The sequence below is a fragment of the Simochromis diagramma genome, unplaced genomic scaffold, assembly GCF_900408965.1.
Source record: "Simochromis diagramma unplaced genomic scaffold, fSimDia1.1 OVJJ01000565.1, whole genome shotgun sequence".
In the NCBI taxonomy this organism is placed as follows: domain Eukaryota; kingdom Metazoa; phylum Chordata; class Actinopteri; order Cichliformes; family Cichlidae; genus Simochromis; species Simochromis diagramma.
The window spans coordinates 3,344,912-3,371,725 of NW_024387304.1; the positions used below are offsets into that span (position 1 = coordinate 3,344,912).

The 26,814-nt window shown below is 40.4% G+C and overlaps 1 protein-coding gene across 3 annotated transcripts in view; it reads right to left on the reverse strand.

Moving 5' to 3' along the window:
* Positions 1 to 26,422, reverse strand: part of LOC120716646 (atlastin-2-like) — a 38,665-nt gene extending 12,243 nt beyond the window's left edge. The window contains exons 1-8 of one of the 3 annotated variants that reach the window (XM_040004210.1): positions 26,115 to 26,422; positions 13,367 to 13,653; positions 12,180 to 12,314; positions 10,382 to 10,486; positions 10,199 to 10,249; positions 2,401 to 2,457; positions 2,022 to 2,114; positions 1,671 to 1,809 (exon numbers count right to left, since the gene is read on the reverse strand). In XM_040004210.1, the coding sequence (XP_039860144.1) occupies positions 1,671 to 1,809; positions 2,022 to 2,114; positions 2,401 to 2,457; positions 10,199 to 10,249; positions 10,382 to 10,486; positions 12,180 to 12,314; positions 13,367 to 13,653; positions 26,115 to 26,175 (928 nt within the window). In that variant the 5' untranslated portion in view covers positions 26,176 to 26,422. The other 2 variants (XM_040004211.1, XM_040004212.1) reach the window with 2 other exon arrangements.
* Between the last annotated feature and the right edge of the window lie 392 nt (positions 26,423 to 26,814).

Genomic DNA, 26,814 nt, shown 5'->3' on the forward strand with positions numbered 1-26,814 from the left:
CTCAGAATGAGCGGAGCTGCTGTAACAGGCTGCCACGCACGGGGGGCGCCGGAAGTAAAAAAAAAAAAAATCAATCCAGGATGAGGTCAGTCTGGTCTTGAAGTTTTGTGCGACTGCTCTATCTACTAGAAGGTGATGTTTCACCCCTCTAGTGTTCCTACCAATATATAATAAATGGTAAATGGCATGTATTTGTATAGCGCTTTACACTACATTCAGTCATCCACCCAGTCACACACACATTCACACACTGGTGATGGCAAGCTACAGTGTAGCCACAGCTGCCCTGGGGCGCACTGACAGAGGCGAGGCTGCCGGACACTGGCGCCACCGGGCCAATATATTATATTATTACATACAAAAACAGAAACAAACTGTCTGTCCTTTAAGCTCAGGTCGGGCCTAGGAGCCCGAGGATCCTATGCACTATCCTAACTATCCTAGGACTGCGCTCTTCTGGACACAGAAACCTGATATAATTCCTGGAATGTGCTAGAGCCGCTCCCCAAATTTGGGGGTCACTGCTCTGAGTGTTTCGATTACCTTCACCTTCAGTGTCTTCTATAGGTCTTCTCTCAGCCTGTTTCCTTTCTCGAGCTTCTTCTGTTCATTCTTCCTGAAGTTGCTTTTGCTACATCTATCACACGGCATTCTTTCTCTGTTTGTTCACTACTACTCTATGCATGCATATTTTATGTTACATATTATAACATGTAACATAACATTACATTAGATATTCCTCCACTCGCATAAATTCAACAAACTGCACACATAGAACTCAGCAGCCATGGATAAAAAAGGAAGAGTTTCTACTTTCCAAGACATCCTGCATGTTTGTGCCCTTGCAAGTACCTCTGCTCTGAGAGATTTTCAGGATTAAAGCATTAAAATACTGACACCTATGACACTTTTCACTACTTCCACTGCTACACTACAAACAATAACTGCTGATAGTTAATTTGGCAAAAGTCATTTTCAAAATCGTAAATGGTACATAGACAGTGGTTTAAAACAGTTCTTGTGTTGCTTCCACAGTGTAACTTAACACAATAACCTTAACTGTCCAAAGTGAACAATCACATTAGGACCCCTTTTCTTTTGGGCTTCCATACAGTCAAAACTCAGGGGATTTGAGCGAGCTTGATTTGGTTTCAAGAACAGAGAGTTACCATCAAGAGCATGATGGAGCAGCCCTCATAAACTAGCCACTTGTGTGAGATGGCGTCTTGGTGCACATGGCTGCCAAGTTCTGTGCACGAAAATATACTTGCACAAGTGATCATCAATACCTGCACAGATGGACAGATTTACTTGTGATTATGCTATTTCTTGCACAGCTTTTGATGTAAATATCAATCTATAGCGCAGAACATTCAGAGGCTACAGCACAGCTGGAATAATAAGGTGGCCACGCTATTGATGTCAAAACACAAAAACTCCTCACAATGCTCAGGTCTCCACCCAAAGCTAAGCATCCTGAGGGTCGATGAGCAATAGAAAAAGGGAGGGCAAGGATTAGTTAGTGCCAGAGCAACAATCCAGGAGCATCCATAATCGGGAGAGGGCCCAGCTTGAGGAACAGAGAAATACCACCCTCCAAGGGGTGAGGAAGAGAACATACACATGAAAAGAAGATGAACTGACCTTTGCTATTACAAGTTCTGTTATACCTGTGAGCCGCCCATCGAAATGAGGATTGGTGGCCACCTTGAGGCCAGGGTGAGGCAACAAGAAACAGCTGATTTTGGAGAAGCAGGAGTGGATGTGTCTGCGGACATTCTGGAGCTCCTCGTGTTGGTTCTGTTTCACCTGAACACAAGCCAGGCACTTCAGTTAATATCTGATTTACTGCACTTAAAACAAATTAAAACAATGTGAAATGTAAAAAACCGTGGAGATGTTCGACAGAAGATTGCCTCTATATATAGTAGGTAGGCAGTTTCCACCTGCTTTACATCCACTGCCACGTGACTTTGTTGATCTATTAAGTCAGGCTGTTAGGGTTTAATTATTCAACTCACCTGCAATCGTTTATCCAAGAAGCTCCGCCCTCCCTCCAGGCCGTATGGATGTTCATATGGGTAACTCCAATCTCTGATTAGGAACATCAGTCTCTTAAAAAACAAAATTTAAATTATTATTCAGCATGGACATCAATGTGTGACTTTCAGGTGAAGAACATCTAGAAATGGATAAGAGTGTGCAACAGTTAAAACTCAAGCAGTATGTGCTGGTATGAAGAAAAAGATTGTTAGAAGCTTTGACCAGGAACAGACATGAAGACAAAATGTTTTCCTTTCATGACTTTACAAGTACTGATACAACAAGACAAAGCTTGTTTTAAAATTAAAAGAAACCTCCCTTATATATTTTAAGGACAATGACCATAGTATGGCAGACCTGAAAGGGTTTCTCATAGACTTCCTCCATGGCCAGTCGTCCATATTCAGTGAAGAGCTGAGGAGACAAAACAAGCAAAAAAAGCCTAGAAAACAGAAGCAGCTATAAAATATCAAGAAGTACAAGAACAATTGTTTGCATATCTGATTATTCGATAAGCGATGCTTAATGCTATTTGTCAGGGTCTGTTTTAACATCAAGAATAACAATCTGAAGAAGAAACTGTGTCCCAGAATTCATAGCGTGGCCCTGCTCAGTTTCCAACAATGGCGGCAGCTAGTTAGTTTTAATATTACTCTTATTATTCTTTCTGGGTCACAAAATAAATGTTTAACATATTTTCAGGGAGAATGTAGCTGTGTAAACTTCAAATATCTGCTCAGTTTATCAGGACACCACATATTTTCCAAAAGAGCTCCGACGTTTTCGGAGACATCTGATACCCACCAGCTCGATAGCGAGCCGGGGTTCAAGGCTCACTAGAGCCGTGAGAACACCGGACTGCCGGCAAATCGTTTTCAAACCCACCGCTGTCTTTCGCTACTCAGGTTAAACATGATATATAAGTCACTTAGATAACTTAAAAATGTTATTGTTTGGCTTTTTTTAGTATTTTATTTGTTCCTGAGTAAATCGGTTTGGCTGAGATTAAAGTTATAGTTTTTACACAGCTGAATAAACGTCAAGCAGACAGCTGATTATCAGAAGTGTGAGATGCTCGAGAATATACTCCGGTGTCCTGTTATATTTTAGATAGCAAGGAGCAGACGGCTGAGTTTATTAAACTTCACCGAAACAATCTGCAAACTTCATTAAAATTTAATAAACTATCATTTTGTCTTTATTGTTAGTTAGCACATACCTTAAACACTTAAAGCTGTAAGCTAATGATAGTTATATAAGAGCAGATGCTGCTGGTGCAATAAGCTGTACGTTTTACGTCCAATGAATGCATGATCTGATTAGTCGACTAATCGCAAAAATAATCGGTGACTAGTCGACTATCAAAATAATCGTTTGTGGCAGCCCTAATGCAGAGATGCGCAAGATTCTGAAAGAGCAGCAGATCCCCTTCCAGACTCTCTTCCCAGCCCTGCTTAAGGTGAAATATACTGATAAAACAAAAATTTACAACACTGCAGCTGAAGCCACCGAAGATATGGCCAGTAGAGGTTATGCTGTAAACGTCGTTAAATCACCTGAAATAGTTCTGGAAGAACTGAAGCAGCTAACATGGAGTAAGGTCAGCAGAGAACCAGTGAGCGCAGCGGCAAACAAGAAACGCGATCCCGGTAACAAAGAAAAACTCAGCCTTCAGGAGGACGGTACCTTCTTCCTCGGAAAATTGAGGTCTACTTACTTTGTTTCCCTTTACAATTAAGTTTACTATACGGTGTACAATACATAAATAAATAGGTTCTCTCATGAATGCTCTTTATGGTGAGGCCTAAGCCATCGAGAGCCTCCTTCATAGACTGATGAGGAAGTTGCCTCTCGAGGTGAAGCAGGGTCCATTTCAGGGACCTCTACCTTGGAAGTTAAGATTTTATTTTGATTTCTGTTCCTTTCTGATGAAACTTTTTTCATATGTTTTATGTTTAGTTTTTACAAGGGTGTGCAGATAATAATCACAGAAAATTACAATTTAGATGAGTAGCAGGTTAATAAAAAATTTGTCAATGAATATTAATGGCTTACATAGTCCAGTGAAAAGGTGGAAAGCCCTATCTAAGTTTAAAAGGGACACAGCCCAAATTGTTCTGATGCAGGAAACACATCTAGCTGACAAAGACCAGGCAAAACTTAACAAACAAGGTTTCAAACATGCCTTCTATTCTTCTCATAGTTATGGGAGGCGAAGGGGGGGGGTGGCGATTCTGTTATCCTCAGCTTTGAATTATGAACATATAAGGTAGATATATATTGGTAACAGGTAAGATTGAGGGTACCATGATTACTCTCTTAAATGTGTATATTCCCCCAGGCAGTGACTAGTCCTTATATAGGCAGATTTTGAAATTGGCAACAACAAGGAGTCAGGGAATTTTCATTTGCGGGGGTGACTTTAATGTCACATTAAATGTCAAACTAGATTCTTCAAACGGAAAAGGTGATCAGAGGAATAGTGGAAGAAGAATGGTGCATTTTATGGACGATTTTGGACTACTAGATGTGTGGAGAGATTTTCATCCAAATGATAGAAAGTACACCCATTTCTCAATTCCGCACAACGTATATTCTAGGCTAGATTATATTCTCATGTTTAAGAATGATCTATTTAGAATTAAAAGCTGTGAAATAGCCGCTTGTACCATCTCAGATCATAAGCCGGTTTATCTTGATATCTGCCTGAATAGCAAAAATAGATTAACCTTATGGAGGTTGAATTCAAACATTTTAAATTATCCAAATATTAAAGAGAGTTTGAAAAAAGAAATAGAAACTTACTTAGAGTATAATGAAAATGAGGAGGTATCTCCGGGAATATTATGGGATGCACTGAAGGCAGTGATTAGAGGAAAAATAATTAGTATATCTTCTTACATTATAAAATCAAGGTGGGAAAATCGTTGTCAATTAGAAGACAAATTGTTAGAGCTACAACATCTACACTCTGTGACGCTGAATGATGATATTAAATCTGATATAATAAAAAAAAGAAAGAGATAATCTAAACACAATGGACATACAGAAAAAACTTCTTTTTATTAAACAACAGCAATGCGAGGTAGGGAGGAAATCATTAAGACTTCTGTTTCTTAAACTTAGGAAGCAACAAGCAGAGAGGACTATACATAGAATAAAGAACCATTTCACAACTGCTTTTTGCTTTGTTTATAGAACCATTAAGTCAATGGATCAGGCAGAGACAGGATATACCTGGAGTAAGAACGGCAGGAGGGGAACAGAAATTAGCACTATTTGCTGACGACTTACTTTTAACAACAAACTTTCCCTCACAGGCACTCCCCCAAATCATGGACATGCTATCAGAGTATGGCTCTTTTTCGGGATATAAGGTTAATGTAAATAAAATGCAGGTATTAACTGTAAACTATGAACCACCAGTCAAAATTAAGAATTGTTATAAATGGAAATGGGATGCAGATAGCATTAGGTATCTAGGGTTGGTAATACACTGTGACTTCACCAAAATGTTCAGTGCGAACTACCCCGATAAATGAATCTATAAAATCAGATATACAAAGATGGAATACCATTCCGTTTCTGGACCTACACTCCAGGATCGAATCAATCAGATTAAATATTCTTCCCCGACTGCTGTATTTGTTTCAGTCTTTACCGATTGCCATACCACAAAAACAGTTTGTGGCATGGGATAGAATATTGTCAAAATACTGGATTGTCAAAATCTGGAACGGGAAAAAAGCTAAAGTTAAATATAAAACACTCCAACTAAAGAAAGAAAAGGGAGGTCGTGGGCTTCCTTGTCTACGAGAATATTATTATGCAGCTCAGTTAAGACCATGGATATGTCTCTGTTGTCCAGATTACACGCCGGATGGAAAGATGTTGAAGGAACAATAGTTAAAGGAATACTAGTTACAGCTTTAATATCGGACATAAACGTGGCAGACGAACCTATACTACAAATAATGATATCTGCTTGGAAAGAAGTAATAAGAATTTGCGGTTTGGAAAAGGGCTCCAAGGTTTTAAGATGGTGTGCATATGATTCAGATTTTACCCCAAATCATTACGATAATAGATTCAAGAACTGGGTTTCAAAAGGTATAACTAATTATTATTCATTCGTCCACAAGGGGGCATTCCAAAGCTTTGAGCTTTTTTTTTTTTTTTTTTTAGCTTTTTAAGACGTAAACATGATTTAGGTTCAGACAACTTCTTTAGATATCTACAGGTCAGAAATTATTTTAATCAAAAATTAAAAGTGAACCTAAACGAATTACAATTTGTAGAAACATTTTTATTATTAACCAAATCTGGAGCGCAAAGCAAAATCATTTCCAAATTATATAACAGCATCCTGCGGTGTAAAAACGACAGCACTGTGTATATTAAAGCAATGTGGGAAAAAGAAGGTAATTTGTCAATTACAGAGGAGTGTTGGGACCACGCATGCAAGATATAGTGGGCTACCACTGGGTCTAATGTTTGGCGTGAATTTTGCTGGAAAAGCATTATGAGATTTTTCATCACCCCTGCTTAACAAAGATATTGGGGAACTGGTGACAAATGTTAGAGATGTGGGGGAGATGGAGCTAACCATTTCCATATCTTTTTGGGATTGCACAGTTATTCGCCAGTATTGGTCTCTAATCCATGAACATCTACAAAATGTTTTTTCATTTGTTTTTCCTTTAACCTTTGAGACCATATTTTTGTGTAATGTACCAGTGGATAAATTGAATTCCAATGACAATAGACTCTTGTATATCCTACTGGCCGCAAGTAAAAAGCCTCTTACAAGGGGATGGCTTAAGCTTGAACCACCAACGATGGAAGATTGGATACATTCTGTACAAGAGATCTATACGATGGAAAAATTGTCATTTTCTCTTAAACTTCAGAGGGATACTTCAGAGGGAGGCAGAGAGGGTCAGAGAAAAGAAGCACATAAAAAACTAACCTTTCTGGGCCATTTCCTATGCTGTTCTAGTGATTTTTAAAAAGAGTGCTAAACAATTATTTTTTCATTTGGTGTTTGTTTTTTTCTTTGATTCTTGTCACAGAAAAATTTGACCTTATCTTGTTTAGAGAGACTGCAGCTTTCATAAACTGCTTGTCCATTTCATGTGTGGATATGATGTAGGGCTGCAGCTATTGATTATCTTAGTAATCGAGTAATCTCTTGATTATTCCATCTTTTAATCAGAGTTCTGAAAGGCAGCTTTGAAAAAAAAGAGCTCTGAAAGGGTGTGTGCATATTATGAGTTTTTGTGCATGTGTGTCTGCAAGTTTAAGTGTGCAGGGAATGAGTGAGTTTGTGTCTTCAAGCCTTTAAAGGACTTTAAAGGAATGTGGTGGCTGCTATGAAGAAAACTGAGCATTCTGAAGTCTACCCTGTGCTTTCCCACATAACAGACAGGTCTGGCCCAGATCTGGTCCAGATCCGGCATCAAGCTGGCACTTCTGACTGACTGGTGTCATGGGTGGGTGTATGTCAACCAGATGTGGGCCAGGTCTGGCAATGGTGGCACTATTTATGTTCCTATTTTCCCATTTTAGTTAGAAGACCCAAATGCCATGTTGCAATACTATACTGCTATGGTAATAGAGCAGGGCGATATGACCAAAAATATTATCATGATATACATTTGAAAATTTGCGCTAACGATATAACTGACAATATAATTGACACTAGACAAAACACTTTACAACTCCACAACTTTATTAGTGCAAAAAAAACAAACAAACATCAATGTATTTTCACTTAAACAAGCAACTGTTTTTTATGTGCATTAAAGTTATATAAAAATTTTACAGTGCAAATGCAAATTCCTTGCTGACAATTTAACCAAAAGGCATTTCAAGTGGAAATTGGCCGACATATCCTCAGCATAACCATGTATAATATCCACAAAACATAAAAAGAGGTTATACACACAGCGCAGTACGTATCACTCCGCGAGGCCCCTGCCTATGATAGCCGTAATGCTCCGACAATCCATCAAGCGGTGCGGGTTCGTAGCTTAGCAAAGTCGTACTATAACATTTGACAGATTTTCGAGCACCGTGTGCATAAAATCGTTTCGAGGTCAGTAAACACAACCAGAATTCATACATAAGGCACACGAGATTATAAGGGGCACTATCGATTTTCAGAAAAATCAAAGGATTGATTTTAAGTGTGCCGTATTTTCAAAAAAAAAAACGGTAATAACGACGGCCCACTAGCATGCTCTACCAAAAATAGCGCTTTGTTGTGTATGTGATGGATGAAAGCTAAACCAGTTCCACACCACTGAAGTTGCAGCATTTTTACAAACCAATTCTGGTTCATCTGTTTCATTCAACGATCCACTTTCGCCCTTCTCATACTCCGTCGCCACCATGCTTTTTCCGCCATGTGCATATGAAAACAAAGGCACTGCGCATGCGCGTTTTACCCATATTCTATCGCGATATTTCATTTTCTTATCGTTGCCCAACGTTATACCGGTATTACCGTGAACAATATGATATGGCCCAGCCCTATATGGTAGCAAACGTTTCAAATGCAGATTTGACAGGTTTGTGAGTATACACTTTATCCAAAACCTAGTGAGGTTTAAAGAAGAAAGAAGAAAGTGTACTTTATTGATCCACGTGGGGAAATTCTTCTCTGCATTTAACCCATTCACTCAGTGAAGCAGTGGACAGCCATTGGGCACCCGGGGAGCAGTGTGTAGGGACGGTACCTTGCTCAGGGGTACCTCAGGGTAGCTGTTCAGTGGAATCGAACCCCCGACCTTCCAATCATGGGGCCACCACTCTACCTACTGAGCTATCCCTGCCCCCCCCCTGCCCTTTACTCATGTTTCCCACTGGGTGGCTGTAGCTCATGAGGTAGAGCAGATCACCTACTGATCAGAAGGTTAGTGGTTCGATCCCTGGCTCCTCCAGTCTGCATGGCGAGAGCGTGAATGTGTATGAATGTAGTTAGGAAGCACTTAGAGAAAGTGTGTGAATGTGGTATGTTGTATAGAGCACTTTGAGTAATCTGGGAGAGTAGAAAAGCGTTATGTAAGAATCAGTCCGTTCACTGTCTGAACAGTTTTGTCATGTTACTATTATGTTCCGGCACATGTTGTCATTACATGGCTTGATTAAGGTAGACTGACATCTGGGGCCAGAGCTGAAACTGTTCTGGGCCAGCACTGGGCTAGTAGTGTGTCTGCAACTGGCCCGTGGCTGCACACAACTTACACACAGCCCACATACCACAAAGAATGGTGCCCCAGATCAGGTTTGCCAGAGGTAACACATGGGCCAGCACAGGACCTCCAGTGTGTCTCTAACTGGCCTTGTGCTGGCCCATGTGTGGTTCACCTCTGGCAAACCAGGTCTGGGCCACCAAAGGGCCGTCATTCTTTGCGGTATGTGGGCCATGTGTAAACACATTGTGTGGGCCAGATCCGGGCCATACGAATTTTGCTATGTGGGTTGATGCAAGGTTTTTGTGCTGCTGATGTGTAGATGTTTACTGAACCATACTTTTTTATTGGCTTGTGAAAAAAGCTTTTATATGTTTAAATATTAACGCAATTAAAATGACAACAACATTTGATATTATTTCACTTTCAACGTAAAATGTTTTTAATGAAAGCCTAAATAAATATGGTCTAGTACAACCCACGCTCGCATTTACATCGTTTAACACATTAGCACACAACAGAGCTGTGTGTTAAATGACACATCATTTGCTGAAATAACGTAACATAAGAAATAACCTAAATAATTGGGTTCATGGGGTCTTGATGCATTCTCAATCATCTAGGAAAGTAAATCTCCAAAAAGTTGATTCTGTTCATCTGGACGTAGCGTTTTGTGGGAGAAACGTTTCGTCACTCATCCAAGTGACTTCTTCAGTCTCAGCTGACTGACCTCTCAGCCCATTGTTCCTTCAGTGGGCTGGTTATGCAAATGTACTGTTTATAAGGTTGGGGAAACCTGCAGTCAGTTGGGACTGAAGAAGTCACTTGGATGAGTGACGAAACGTTTCTCTCACAAAACGCTACGTCCAGATGAACAGAATCAACTTTTTGGAGAATTGGGTTTATGCTATAGGATTCAGTCTAGAAATAGTAAAGCTGTCTTGCAGGCTGATACTGACCTGGAGATGCTGAAGGTCATCTTCCTGAACATTCTGGGAAAGGTTGTACACCTGAAACACACATAATGTTGATGCCATAATTTCTAGATAAAAATGTATATTCTATTGTTATACTATCACAATGAATTAAAGAGTTTCTTATGTGACAACTAGAATATACTAGAAATAAAAAAGATGACTGACCTGCACAGAGCTGGTCATGGTGCTCAAGGCAAATAGTGTGGCACAGTCTTTAACGGTAGACTGGCTGTCAAACGCTCCCTGCGTGTCTATTAGTAGAACTGCAACCTGTGGAAAAATGATGTAAAAATAAAAACATACACACCACATACATACAAATAAATATATATATTTTTTAAATTCCCCTCTCCCCCGAGGGCGTTATTTATCCTTCAAGCTTGGGTCCTCTACCAGAGGCCTGTGCGCTTAAGGGTCCTGCACTCTTCTGGACAGTAATCTTGGATGTTGTTCCTGTGATCTGTTGGAGTCACTTGCCCAGCTTGGGGGGGGGGGGGTAACGAGAGTACTCCGATTACCACTAGGACCACTGTTGCCTTCATCTTCGACATCTTCTTGAGTTCTTCTCTCAGCCCCCTGATATCACTTGGTATACCTACATCAATCACTACAGCTGTCTTCCTCTGCTTGTCCACGACTATTATGTACGGTTGGTTAGCCATCACCAGTTTGGCTGTCTGTATCTGGCAGTCCCACATGATCTTAGGTCTCGACGACCCTAGTGGGCATGTCTCATTTTGACCTTGAGACTTCCAGGTCATACTCAGCCCAGGTGTTCCTGTATAATATGCCTGCTGGGTTGTAGCATTACATGCATGCCCTGTCTGCTAGCATCTTGAACCCTGCTGTTATGTGCTGGATTGTCTCAGGGGCATCTTCACACATTCTGCACCGGTGGTCTTGCCTAGTGTGTTAGACCCTAGCCTCTATGGATCGTGTACTTATGGCTTGTTCCTGTGCTGCCATGATTAGCGTCTCTGTGCTGTCTTTCAGTCCAGTTTTGTCCACCCACTGACAGGATGTCAGACACTTCTTCTGACAGTGGCCAAGTAGTGGCCTGCCGTTCCATCATCCTTACTTCTTCTCCTTACTCCTCTTCCGTCTTGGGTTTCTGATGCTACTAATCACTGGCAGGGCGTAAGTGTAGATTGCCGGGATCTTGATCTTCCTATGAAGCTGACTCCTCAGGACTTGCTTTACACTCTGCTGGTACTTGGTGGTTGCAGCTTTCCTAGCGGCCTCTTCGTGGTTCCCATTTCCCATTTGCCTATGAGATTCCCAGGTGCCTGTAGCTGCCCTCGATGTCTGCAATGCTGCCTTCTGGTAATGCAATCCCATCAGTTTGGAATACCTTCCCTCTCTTTGTTACCATCCGCCTATGCTACACTACAGACATCAGAATGTCATTCGGGTAGATCCAAGTTGTGTGGTAGGTAGATTAGGTGGTTGACAATTGCTCCATTCCATAGTCGGTATCACTGACAGTAACTGAGGCAAGTCAGACCTACTTTGGATGTTGTGCTGGAGTCTTTTGTGAGTCGTCACTGAGCTCTTAGAGCAACTTTGTTCAGTTCTTGTCCAGCCACTCCTGGGAAGGTTTACCAATGTTCCATTTTTCACCATTTGTCACAAGTGTGGCAGTAATCAGGCCTGGGTGTGGCTAGAGAAATTAAACTCAGCTTTACAAAGATGGCATAGGAGGAATTACTTTTACAGACAGGGCTATATAGGTCTGTATTTTCACCTGAATAATAAACGCCTTCACTTAAAAAACACATTTCTGTTTTTACATGTGTCAACTTTGTCAAATATTTAAATTTGTTTGATGATCTGACAAATTTAAGTAAAAAAAAAAAAAAAAAAATCAGTACAGGGTGAAACATTTTTTCACGCTATACACATATACACACATACCCACACCACATTTTAAAAGGAACAGCCTAGAAGATGCTGTGACACAGACCTTGCTGTGATCTGGTTTCTCCACTACAAACACATCGCTCCACGCCTGGATGCCCGTGGTCTCCCGTTCACAACCACCCCGCCAAGTGAAGCCGGTCAGAGGTTCCTCCACACCGCCGAGCCACGAATCAGATGACTGGAAGATCACAAGAGTATAGCTAACAAACTGCATTCCAAACTCACACGCAAACATGTGGAAAGCCTTGTGTTTATGGGGGGGGTGTCCAGTCAATTGTTACAAGCTAGTCTGTCTGTGTATAACTGTTACAAGTGTTTGTTTTGTATTGCCAGCAATGAGTTGGACTTATTTTTGATGGGACCCCGCCAAGGCTGCTCTGTCCTCCTGCTCTCTTTATAATGTTTTATGAACAGAATTTCTAGGGGTAGCCAAGCGGCAGAAAGCTTTCACCTTGGTGGCCTTATAATCTCTTCTGAGCAGGTGACCTCCAGCTCATACTGGAGAAGTTTGTAGCTGAGTGAAGTGGCAGGAATGAGTATTGGCACCTCCAAGTTACAGGTTATGGTCCTCAATAAGAAAAGGGCCACTTCGAGTGAGAGACAAGCTGATGCCCCAAGTGCAGGAGTTTAAGTATCTCGGGGTCTTCTTCACCAGCAAGGGGAAAGAGGAGCAGTCTGATGGATTGGGCTGCATCTGCAGTGATATGAACACTGCAGTATAAGCTTAACATAAAATTATAAATACTGACTGTTCCAGTTGCTCCTAGTAAACCAAATTTCCCAATCTTCATCGTCAGTGTGGATTAGACTTCACACAGTATGTTGACAGAAACTGCTTCAAAGAGCAGCACTCATCTGCTTGACATAGCACCCAGTGATGGTTATGAACATTAACTGTTAATGGACAAAGAAACTGCTACCGCAGTTAATAGTAGCCACACTCAGATAAATCAAATATGTGTACAGCATTATTCACAGCGTTACAACTTTCAACATTTTGAAACAAGCCAATTCTGAAATTAATGATTAATTCAGGAAAACCAGATTCCATAAGCTCATTATCGTGGTGTATAGTTTGCATTTGTATTTTGCCAGAGTGGGGCCATTCAGTGGTTCTTTTGACTGCTCCACCAAGACGAGAGTTGAGGTCAATGGATATATTTGGTGATGTTTGTCAGCAGGATTATGATGAAACTAACAATTTGAATTTCACAGAACTTGACAGGTTACCTGTTTGTACATGTAACGAAGCATAAAGTCGAGCAGGAAGGATTTGCCCTTGCGAAAAGCTCCAGCCACAGAGACGACAACCACATGGAGGTCCTGGACCTTCTTCTGCAGCAGCAGTTGCTCCAGCACCTGCTCCTGCAGGAAGAATGAATGCTCCTCCTCATTTGCCACTACAATCTGCACAGGCTGGGGCCTGCCCACTTTCTCCTCCTCTTCCTCCTCCAGCAGGTCATAGTCCTCCTCTTCACACCTCATCTGGGATGCGCATGATTTAAAACTGTGGCCACCTGAGAGGGGGAAAGTAAGCTTATAATGTGTCTGAAGGCTCAGAATGCAGAAATGATTGGTCATGACTGTTCACTGGTACAAAGCAATAACTAGCCAATTAAAGGGATTTACAGCCTGTGTTCTTATTATCAATTATCATTTGTAGCAAAAAAATATCGTTTTCAGTTGTCTCAACATTCATGAACATTGCTGTTAAATATAACATGACTTTCTAGCAATTTAATTTTGGCAACTCTACATATAACAACCACTTGTGAAACGGTTGGTTGTGAGTGCTTAGATAAATTACACTCACTTCCAGATTCTTTAAAAATCAGTGTGGAGTTTGGAGGGGTGGGTGGCAGCTACATTGATCCTGTTATTATATGGGAGACCATTTCTATTGTTTTTGACTTGGATAATTCAATTCAATTCAATTTCATTTATATAGCGCCAAATCACAACAAGAGTCGCCTCAAGGCGCTTTATATTGTACAGTAGATCCTACAGTAATAGATACAGAGAAAAACCCAACAATCATATGACCCCCTATGAGCAAGAACTTTGGCGACAGTGGGAAGGAAAAAAACTTCCTTTTAACAGGAAGAAACCTCCGGCAGAACCAGGCTCAGGGAGGGGCGGCCATCTGCTGCGACCGGTTGGGGTGATAATGAAACTCATCTCTCAATGCAAAGTCGAGCCAAATGTATTTATAAAGCAAATAAATAAGAAATAGAAAGGAATATATAGATTAGGAATAGATTAAATAGATGTTAGTGGGTGCTAAACATATATAATAATGACTGAAAAAATACACAGGAGAGACAATAGGTTTTCAGACAGACTCAAATGCCACTACATCCTTACAGATTTATTTCACCAGTAGGCAAATAAAGAGTCCAGAGTGTGTACTGAGGGCACAAAGAACAGAGGTGAGCCAATTAATACCTCCTTTAACCTCCTAGGACCTGGCGTCCACATATGTGGACATCACATTTTGAGTTATTTAGACTTCAATACTAAATTTTGCTCTACAAGGGTCTGATATCCACTTACGAGGACATTATACTGCTACTGTTCTATCAAGATTTTAGACGAATACCCTCATATGTGGCTCTTATTTTTCTTAAAAACAAAAATAAGGTAAAAAAAAAAAAAAATCTGGTAATTCTTTGTTTTTACATTCATCAGGCCCCAATATGCCCAAATAAAAAAAATGCATGCTGTGGAAGAGTTCGGGTCTTAGGAGGTTAATTCAGTTTTTATTTAATAGAACCATAAGCATGAAGAGTAGGAGTAATAAAGATGCACATGTTATAACTTAATATAATAAGTTCATTATAGTCTACTTAATTTTCTATTATGCTGGAAGTCAGAAACTCCCTGATCTGTGTGTTACCAGTATTAGTGAAATGGCCTGCAAAACTACAGTTACAGTACAGTAACTGTACAGTTACATTAAGGTAGCCCTGTCATTACAGGGCTACCTTAATGGTTCACACCAACTTTACAAGCAATTGTCACAAGGTAACAGTACAAAGATTATGACGCAAATCACACAATCTTAATCAGTAATAATAATAATAATAATAATAATAATAATGGATTGGATTTATATAGCGCTTTTCAAGGCCACTATTCATTCACTCTCACATTCACACACTGGTGGAGGCAAGCTACGGTTGTAGCCACAGCTGCAGTAACATCCTTTTTACAGCTAACTGTTGATCTGACACAGCTACACATTGTCATTGATAACAATGACTAGGAAAATTGCTCAACATCTAATTTTATTGACGTGTCATATTACAGAAACACTTATATGGTTTAAGAACTACAATATACTACAGAAATACATTGGAGCGTATCACCTTGACTGCCTGCCAAGACTACACTCAGTACTAACAAAGAAAAATGTAGCGTGACCATTAAAACACAGCATAACAGGAGGGTGGAGAAGATGGAAGAAAGATGAAAGGGAGACTTTGAAAAGTGTGTGAGAATATCACAGTCGTCCTGCGACTGCAACGCACAAGTACTTAAAAGATCAGTGCCCTGGAGCTGTGGCGTCAACTCTGAATAGGCACATTTGAGAAAGTTAAATTACTGTGAAATTTTTATTAAATGGGAGGTCTGGATTTTCCAATAATATGCGACTTTGATAATACAAAGTTGTCTGTAAACCTAGCCAAAATCCACAAACAAATACTTTATTAGTGGAAGATGATATTTACCCATAACTTTACTCTACATGGTTCTACTCAATAGAACAAGAGAACCATTATCAGAAATAGAAAAAACACTGGATATAGAAACAGTTTCATGATAATGGTATTTTTATTAATCACCATGACAATGGTAAATTTTTACAATTGGAAGCATTCCAAGACAAATTTTACATACAATATTCTTATTGTCATTACAAATTGTCAATGCAATTACAAATTGATCAAATACATGACTTCTCACGAGAAAGAAAGAAAGAAACAAAAAAAAAAAAAAAGGGGGGGGGGGGGGGGGTCGGTGACAACAATATAATCTCTAATAAATGTTATAAATATGAGAAATGGCCAATACCTCCAAAACACAGACACTTTTCCAATTCCAATTCAGTTTTATTCATATAGTTCCAAATCAAAACAGCAGTTGCCTTATTGTAAGGTAAAGATCCCACAACCCTATAATAATACAACAGAGAAAACCCCAAAAAGCTTGCTCATCAACCCCTTATGAGCAAGTGCTTTGACAACAGTAGGAAGGAAAAAAAACTCCCTTTTAACAGGAAGACAGCTCCAGCAGTACCAGGCTCACAGGGGGCAGCCATCTGGCCCCCTGACCAGTTAGGGTAAGGGGAAGAAGACAGGGAAAGGACAAGCTATTGAAGAGAGCCAGAGATTTATAATAAATAATAACGAAATGCAGAGGTGTATAAACAAAGTGAAAGGGGCAACTGAAGGAGAAACACTCAGTTTCTTCTACTATTTTGACTGCATTTGCTCATGGGAACCTCCCAGCAGCCTAGACCTTGCAATGTAACTAAGGAAATATTTAGGATCACCTGATCCAGCCCTAACAATATGTTTATTAAAAAAAAAAAAAAGGAAAAAAAATATTTTGAGTCTAATCTTAAAAGTAGAAATAGTGTCTGTCCCCTGAATCCACAGAAGAGGGGCCTGAAAACTGAAGGCTCTGCCTCCCATTCTACTTTTAAATACTGAAGGAACCACAAGTAAGCAGTCTGAGAGCAAAGTGCTCTAACGGGGTGATATGGTGCTATAAGGCCATTAAGATGGGACCTGATTATTCAGGACCTTGTGTAAATTCAATTCTAGGTTCATTTTAAAATAATCTTAATAACTGTTATTCAGCTGCTGAGACTCTAAAAAATGTGGTTTAAAGTTTGTTTTTTGTTTTTTTACTGTTAATGCTATCCTTTCAGATTTTAACATAAGACTTAGGTGTTATAAAACTGAAGATTTAAACAGTTTTAGATACATTATACACTCTCAAAGCACTTTGTTTGAATAAAATGTTAGATTGAAAAACACAGCAGCAGAAGGTTTCACAGAAGTGTGATTACTTCTTCTAATTTCATAACATGATCCAGAGTCCACATAATCAACAGATTCACCCTGGAGGCAGGGCCAAGGCGGTTCTCTGGGTCCAAAGGTTAGGAGAAGCTTCATGCTTATTTTTTTTATTTTTTATTTTATAAATCACACCTGTCCTGTGCCAGATGTTCTGTTGACCCACTGAGAAAGACATTATTTTTGTGACATCAGGAGGACTGACGCTCATCGCAGGGATCAAACAGGACTCATAATCTTCACCAGCAGCTCCCTCAGAGGGAAGTCTTCAGACCTCCACTATCCGCTCGGCCAATAAGATGGACAAACCCAACATGTCATGAACAGTGTGTTCATCAAGAGTGAACACATAACATGATTTTTCTGTTGTTGTTTTCTGGGTGGTGCTGAGGGCGGCTCCTGTAATCACAAGGAGAAAAGAATCATTACAAACTGTAAAATGTGAAGTGTATCTCTCAAATCTGAAATAAAGTGGTCAGAATTCAATGGTGGTCACCTGCAGGAAAACAAGAGACAAACACACATCATTAGCATTGTTTGAGCTGCTGCCCGAGTACTGGACAACATATTAACCTCCTAGGACCTGGCGTCCACATATGTGGACATCACATTTTGGGTTATTTAGACCAAAATATTTAATGTTGCTCTACAAGGGCCTGATATCCACTTACGAGGACATTATACTGCTACTGTTCTATCAACATTTTAAACGAATATCCTCATATGTGGCTCTCATTTTTCTTAGGAACAAAAATATGGTTAAAAAAAAAATAAAATCTGGTAATTCTTTGTTTTTACATTCATGAGAACCCAATCAGCCCAAATATCAAAGAGAAATTAAAAATGCCTGCCGTGGAAGAGTTCGGGTCTTAGGAGGTTAATGCTTCACATCATTTCTCTCTAGCGATATAACATGTACAGAGTACTTAACATTTAACTTTGTGAACAACACCTAATTAAGAACCTAATTTTGCCCTTTTAAACAAGAACACTTGAAACAAACTCAGTTGAGAAAAAAAAAAAAAAAAAAAAAAAAAAAAAAAACTCTCTCACTCTCTCTCTCCCCCCCTTTCAAACCTGTGGGCTGTCTTTATCCTTCAAGCTCAGGTCATCTACCAGAGGCTTATGAGCTTGAGGGTCCTGCGGAGTATCTTTGCCGTTCCTAGGACTGCTCTCTTCTGGACAGAGATATTAGATGTTGTTCCAGGGATCTGCTGGAGCCACTCACCTAATTCCTGACAATTGCTGCATTCTGTAGTCAGTATCCGTAATGATCTCACTGAGGGGGTTCAGGCCTATGCAGAACAGCAGTGGGTAGATCCCACACTTGATGGTGACTTGCGCTATAGATTTGAAGTTGGCCTCTAGTGTTGTTTGCCACATCACCAGTGAGTTCCTGATGAAGGCTGTTAGGGTCCTGTTGATCTTGTACACTTCTAGGAATTCCAGGATCCAAGTGTGAGCCATCAAGTCATAGGCCTTCTTATAATCAATCCAGGCAGTGCACAGGTTAGTCAGCCTAGTCTTGCAGTCTTGGGCAACTGCTCTGTCTGCCAGTAGCTGGTGTTTTGCTCCTCTGATACTCCTACCAATTCCTTTATGTGCCCCGCTGATGTATTGACCCATGTGCCTGCCAGAAGCCTCCACGTGGTACTGACGCAAGTTATTAGCCGGTGGTTGGATGGGACTGATCCTTTGGTTCATTTGTGTAGTTAGGCGCTCACTGACAACCTACTGGCTTCTTCAGCCAGTGGGTGTGAACCATGCTGGGGCCTGGTGGCAGTCCAACTCTTCATAATGGAGACCCTTTTCTTAAATGTCTGCCACTGTGATGGTTACTGGACCCTGTTCAGGGTTAGTGCAGTGGTCTGCTTTTAGATTTACAAGCCACTGAGCATCGCCGTTATGTGTTGCGTCCTTCTCTCGTATGCTCTTCCAGTATTACTCAGTCTCCAGCCTTGGTGGTGCTGTTCTCATATTGTTCCCCTGCCACTGAGAGCACACCTTGGATTGTTCTGTGGGAAACAGCTAGTTTATTCTCCTGCCTTCTATTTCTCAGCTGCTCGGCATGTAACATGCGGCACATAGAGGAAGTGGCTGACTTCCAAATGACATAGCATTTGGGTGGTACCTCATTAATCTCTAGCCGTGAGAGCAGTTCCTTCTTCCAAATGTTGGAACACTGAGCTACTAGTTTCGCCATCAATCTGGATGGTGGGTATGGAAAATTCCATAGGTCCCTCATCCATTCATGCAACCATTTCCGCTGGGGTTACTTATGTAGCAGCTTCCAACAGCGCCCTATTTTTGTCTCTTGCCCACTTATTTTGTCTTGTTCCACTTGTCATCTGTGTGTCCTGGTTACTCAACACCTGACGCGGACCTTGTTAATCCAGGCGACAGATCAAAGACGTGAGGAAGGTGGTTGGCCAACTATCGGAGCTACAGAAAGGGGAAATTAAGAAGCTCCCCAAGAAGTATAGCAAGCTGCCCATAACTGAGGCCTTAGAAACTGCCAAGCAAAAACTGAGCCTTTTCCAGCCGCTTCAAGAGGGTTAGGGTTAGAGAAATAGAAGGCAGGAGAATAAACCAATGTCAGTGTCAGGGGAACAGTATGAGAACAGCAGCAAGGCTTGAGACCGAGCAATACTGGAAGAGCATATGGGAAAAGGACGCAACACATAATGGCAATGCTCAGTGGCTGGTGGATATAAGAGCAGACCACAAAACCCTGCCTGAACAGGGTCCAGTAACAATCACAGTGGCAGACATCCAAGAAAGGGTCTCCAATGTAAAGAGTTAGACAGCACCAGGCCCTAACATGATTCACTCTTACTGGCTGAAGAAACTGACTGCACTCTATGAGAATCTAACAGTGCAAATGAAGTAGCTGCTAGTCAAGACACTTACAATGGCTAACTGAAGTCCGGACAGTCCTGTTCCCCAAGGATCCTTAGAAGGGTCCAGTTCCATCAAACTACGGGCCAATACCCTGCCTCAGTACCCCATGGAAGCTCCTGTCAGGTATAGGGCTGGGCCATATTATACCGTTCACGGTAATACTGGTATAATGTTGGGCAACGGTAAGAAAATGAAATATTGCGATGGGTATATGGGTAAAACGCGCATGAGCAGTGCCTTTGTTTTCATACGCACAAGGCGGTTATGCCTTGGTTATGCTGAGGATATGTCGGCCAATTTCCACTGGAAATGCCTTTTGGTTAAACTGTCAGCAAGGAATTTGCATTTGCACTGTTAAATTTTTAATAAAAAACAGCTGCTTGTTTAAGTAAAAATACATTGATGTTTGTTTGGTTTTTTTTGCACTAATAAAGTTGTGGAGTTGTAAAATATTTTGTCTAGTGTCAATTATATCATCAGTTATATCATTATCGCAAATTTTCAAATGTATATCGTGATAAATATTTTTGGTCATATCGCCCTGCTCTAGTCAGGTATCATAGTAGCTAAAATGAATAGGCATATGGCTCAACACATGAGAGGGGGCACATAAAGGAATTGGCAAAGCTACTGGCAGACAGAACAGTTGCGCTAGACTCCAAGACCAGGTTCACCAACCTGTGCACTGCCTGGATTTATTAAAAGAAGGCCTATGACTCGATGCACCACAAATGGATCCTGGCATGCCTAGAACTGTACAAGATCAACGGGTCCCTAACAGCCTTCATCAGGAACCCAATGCAGATGTGGCAAACAATGCTAGAGGCCAACTTCAAGCCCATAGCCCAAGTCACCATCAAGTGCGGGATCTACCAAGGAGATGTTCCAGTTCTGCATAGGCCTGAACCCCCTCAGTGAGATCATTATGGATACTGACTACAGAATGCAGCAATTGTCAGGAATTAGGCGAGTGGCTCCAGCAGATCCCTGGAACAGCATCCAATATCTCTGTCCAGAAGAGCGAAGTCCTAGAAACGGCAAAGATACTCCGCAGGACCCTCAAGCTCCCAGGCCTCTGGTAGACTATGGAATGCAGCAATAGCAATGCAGACATAGAAGCCACTGTCATCAAGACATGGAAGCTCCTTACCATGCATGTAGGGTTTCAACCCAAATCTAGCACCCTGAGACTGTACGCCTAAATAGAAGGAAGGTATGCCTAAGAAGGAAGTAGGCCAGGGACTAGTGAGTGTCAGTACCACAGTCGAGGACGAGACAACGAATATCCACAACTACACCAGAAAGATGGCCACCACCAATGTGCTCAGTCAATACCTCAGGCAACAGAAACCTAAGAAATGGGAGCAAGAGGAGGAACTATCATGGAGTCTCTAACACAACAAGCAAGCCCCCAGGTACAAGGCTGTGTATAGAAACCCCTGCTTTCCTATTATAATCCTGTTTCTTTTAGTTTGTGAACATCAGCTGTGTAAGACACAAACGGAAATCAGAAACTGGGACTGATTTTACAGGCTGTATTGTGAGAACATTTTCGATCTTCAGTAATTCTTCTTCTGTTAAAACTGAATGAAATCCATCAATGAGGGTTTAAAGTGCATTTTCTTTTATTAATTTGGTGTTACTGTCATTACAGATGTAAGAGAGACACAAAAATGCTGCCATTTGCATATATTTTATAATCAGCTCTCCAAAAGAACTGAAGGAGAGTCTAACTTGTTGCTCTTACAGAATAATACTCATAAAAAGTACAGTAACTGTCATGTTAGTTAGTGACTGAGCAGCTAGAGTGGCATTTTTCCATTGCTCTTATAAACAGTTTTAGTGCCTGATCTTCAGCTGCAGGTCTGAACATTTTTCCATTGAGTACAGCAGCAGAGCTCTGACTGTACAGCACTGACTTTAATGTACATTCAAGCTCAGAGTGACTTGTTTAGTCAAGGTATATTCATTCACATGCACGGATTAGCTACCAAACACGGCTTTCCCCAACAGATGACTGCTCAACTAAGCTAGCTATCTCAGGATGTTAATTTCTGATTATCTTACAAACACACATTCAACTTACCGAAAAAGTGCAGTTAGGCCTCTGGTCCTTCTGTCGGTTAATCCAGTTTACTGCAGAACACCTCATGCTGTCAGTTTGAAACAGTCGTGGTTTTGGAAAGTAAATGCTGGCCCTCCTCTCCGCGTCCTGGCTCTATCAGCCATTCCCGATTAGATATAGGCAAGTTTCTCTGTAACAACAGTTGCCAGTCAAAGCTGTCATGATGACGTTGACCCCAATAACAGCATTAAGTTATTAACTAGAATCCAACCTGTGAGAAAGGAGACCCCTTGAACAATGAGAATTGCTAATAATGGCATAAAGCATCTTTGTGAAAAATCTGATAACATGGAGGAGCCGGGGTTTATGACCTATACTGGAGCCAGACACCAGGGGACAAGCTGTTAGGTCGTCCATGTTTTCTACAGTTATTGGTTGGAAACACTGGTTGAGTGACTTCAAATTCATATGTTTCATGGGTCATTATTTTAATTGGCTGGAGAAGAGACAGCAGGGTGACATTTACAGCTGGGCAACTTGAGCAGGTAAAGCAAATATGCACTGTAGCCTGGAACAAGAGGTATGCCTACAGGAAGCAAAGATTAAAGGAGTGAATAAATAATCGTTGACTAATAAAAATTAACTGACAGATTAGCCACAGACTGACTACCAAAATAATCTTTACGTGAATATTAGAGAATATAGAATATTAGAGTATTTAGAGAATAAAATAATTAATTGCCTTTTATTTATGGGAAAATGCTGACAGTTCTAAACAAATGCAATACCATCATTGCCATTTTCAAATAAATGCATTAAACTAAGCACTCTTTACAGTGTGAATATGTTCTATATAGCATGGCTGTAGTCTTGAAGGTTGAGTCTCCTTGCAGGAATCAATAAACTGGCAGTCGAAGTGAAAGTCTGCTGGATGGGGGAAAAACCCAGTCTAATTCTAGAAGCCTCAGCTTTCCTCTTGATTATAGTCCTCTAAGAGGAATTATTGCCATTACGGAACTGCAGGCCTGACCTGAAGTGTATAGTAAATAAAACCACTATTTACAAAAGTCAGTTTTAACCTTTGGATGAGTAAAGCTCCTTGTATGGCAGCAGTGATGCTTCACTGACCTACAGAGCCACTTAGATTGAATAGAGACATGTAACCAGGACAGATTTAACTCTTTGGGTGACCTGGTCCCCATTCAATTTGTCGTAGAAGCAGTGATGTTGCTTATGCTATGATGTTGCTTATGCTATATGAAAAAGACAGTCCATGCATTAACGTTCTACTTACGAGGGCCAGCAAATCAGAATAAAGTTAACTGAAAGGGAGGAAGACATCTAGAAACTCTTTGTTTCAGATATTTGATAAACTCAGAGGGGTCACTGAGGTACACCATTAGACAAATGAAGATCATCTGAACTGTGAATAATGCAAAGCTATTAATGTATCCAAGCATAAACATACTGTACTCTTCTGGATGAAGATTTCAAAGAGATCCATCTAGTAATATCTATCATCCATCTCCCTCATACTGTATTTATAATCTAAAACTTCAGTTATGTTTTACTAATTTTAGATTTATAGATAGATAGTAAAGTGGAGTAAGAAAGTAAAGTAAGATTACAAAGAAAAGGAAATTGAGTAAATGCATTTTGTTAAAAGTCAAAGTTTATGTAAAATGACTAAAAACATATTTACATTGTTAAAAAAAAAGGTTCTTTCAGTTATTGTGAAAAATGTAATTTCCTGCATATGATGTGTGAAGGTAGCACAGGGTGGGAGAGAAGAGGAAAAGTAAAAAGAGCGCAAAGAGACAGTGTGCGATGACACAGAGCAGGTGGAGAAGTTAGCTTGTTTTCAAGTATTTTCAGTGAGTGAGTTCAGAATTTTCATCAAGAGAAGTCACAGTTTGTGTCTGTACCCATGTTGGCAAGACACGGTAAAGTTTCAGCGTGAAGTTGCTGGACAGGACAGTGTATTTTGTTTTCTGCTGCTGGTGTAATTATTAAGATGGAGCAAGGCTAACACAGCCATTTGCTAAAAAGGACTACTGTAGACTGCCAACTTTGCCACCAGACTGCTCATGGTTTTTGGGAAATGCAGTAAATCTATTAATCTAGGCCTGATTTGTAAAAGGTGGATGGGCTCTGCCTCGAAAAGGTGGATGGATGGGTTCAGTCATTCGGGAGGGGTTCAGAGTAGAGCTGCTACTCCTCCACATCAAAAGCAGACAGGTAAGGCTGTCATGTCATAGGTAGGACAGGGCATTAAATTTAAATCTAAAATAAATAACGCTATGGAACCCTGAAAATAAACAGTCTACATGCCACGCCCCCTTTAGATTCACCCTTTCAGCAAGTTGCCCAATTTAAACATTTCTCCAGTGTCTGTCCTTTGCTATTAAAACACATTAGAAACTATATTCAGTCAAAATTCTGCTAATCTGTCTTAAAGTGCTTCTATGAAGAAGCCCAGGGCTTATCGGAGAATTGCAAAACCAATAACCACGCCCTAAGAATTCCCATTAGGATCTGGCTAATAAGTACAGGTCTATAAGCATCAGTGCTGTTGCAATATTCAGTCTGAACTTGAATCTGTCAAGATAATAAACATACCAGCACAAATACATACAAATCACATGACATCTTTAACAGCAAACAGTTCCAGCTTCTTCTTCAATGACATAAGAAACTCTGTGCTTAAAAACAGGGTAAAGAACAGTGAAGGCTTTTTGATATTACAGTCCACCAACACTCCCCAAACAGACTAAGGAGTTAGTAAACTTTAAAAATCCAAGATTTCCTAAACAGCCAGCTCAGGGAAACCAACACAGCTGTCCTGGTATCCTTGAGAACCTTGTAAGCAGATTATTATGAACTACTCTAACCTGATACTGGGTGTCTTTCACGAAAACCACGATAGCATTGCTTATGCGTTTTATTTTTTCCAGTGACAGGTAACAACTACTGGCAAGTAACAACTACTGGCAAGTAATTCTTTGAAGCTCCACAGCTAAATAGTAGAGCATTCCAGTATTAGGGTAAACTTACCTCACTGCTTATTCCTTCTGACCTCTGTCCATTAAATCGTTGACTTACATTTGAGATCAAGGGTGCACAATCAGAGCTCTTGCAAAAATAATACAAGTTTCGTCGATACTAGAGAATTAAAAAGCTGAATTTTTCAATTCAGATCTTCATTTACAAATGTTAATTTCATGAATTTCTTAATAAGAGAGGAAAGCCATTTCAACTGGCAATTTTAACTTTAGTTGGAATTCGAAGTTAATTTGTAATGTGTGTACCCTAAGGCCTAAGGCATAAAGCTATATTACATTTGTAACGGTGTCCGCTGTTAAAGCGCCTCGTTATCCAGTGCGTCGTACATTAGCCTAGCTAAAATTACACAGCAAGTTAAGTTAGCTAGTTGCTAGATAATAGACGAATACAGGCTTCTATTTACTGTACATTGACAGATCGGTTTAGCGGCTGTTATAATGACATGTTCTACAAGAATGAACATCAGCTCAAGGGGTAAGCAGTAGCAGGAAAAACAAACACATTCAGCTGCAGGTGAGGACAGCTGAGTGGCTTCACACCGGCTTTATTGTAACAACACACTGCACAGCGAGAATGAGTCGTCCCCGGCTCAAAGAACGCACGCTCAGTGTCATTATCAAAACAATACAATCAAAACAATATTTTCAGTGATATTTTATCGGTCGAACACAGCGGGAAGCTCAAATTCGCAATAATATGCGAAACAACGGCTGAGGCGAATATTTGGCGAAGCGGAGCGCTGCATTGTCATTTCATAACCGTTGTTATCTATCAAACGCGCTCAAACGCGCACAAACACACTGCTGTTAAAACCACACAAAAACTCTTCTTACTAGAATCTTTCAAGTCTCAGAGCATTAATTACCTTCTTTAAATATGCTGCTTTTATGACTCCGCTGTTTCAACCTGCTCTTCTCAGCCGCCATCTTTCTTAACCCGCAAATATCGGCAGACCGCTCTGACGTCACCGAACTCAGAGCGGCAGTAATGTCCGTGGGGTCTTAAAATACACAACCGGCCTGTTCCTCGTGTAAGTTGGCTTCTGTTCTGCAGCCCTCACTTTCCATGGTTTTATGGCAATATTACTAGGTAAAATACCAGAGGTAGGAATTAGACACCTTTGAGAAGGGAAGTGGACTCAACAGTACCTCAAAATTCGGTTTCTTTAAATGGTCAAAAAAGTGGATCCAAAAGCATTGGTGGGTCGAGTATCCAAAAATTGTACTCAAGTAAGAGTAGCATTACTTTAAAATATTACTCAAGTAAAAGTGAAAAGTAGTCTTCAAAAAAGTTACTCTAGTAAGAGTAAAAAAGTACTTGGTGAAAAGACTACTCAAGTAGCGAGTAACCGTTTGAAATGTCTGATTTATTTTATAAATAAATGCTATCAGACAAACCAAAAAAAATAAATATACAACAATTCTAATTTCAAGATTTCAGATTTTCAACAAGCTTTTTTCACCAATACCTACAGTAAATAATATAAATATATAAACAGTGCAAACAATTTCCAGTGACAAGATATGCTGTAAACTTTATATTCATTTTTGTTCCAAATGGCACAG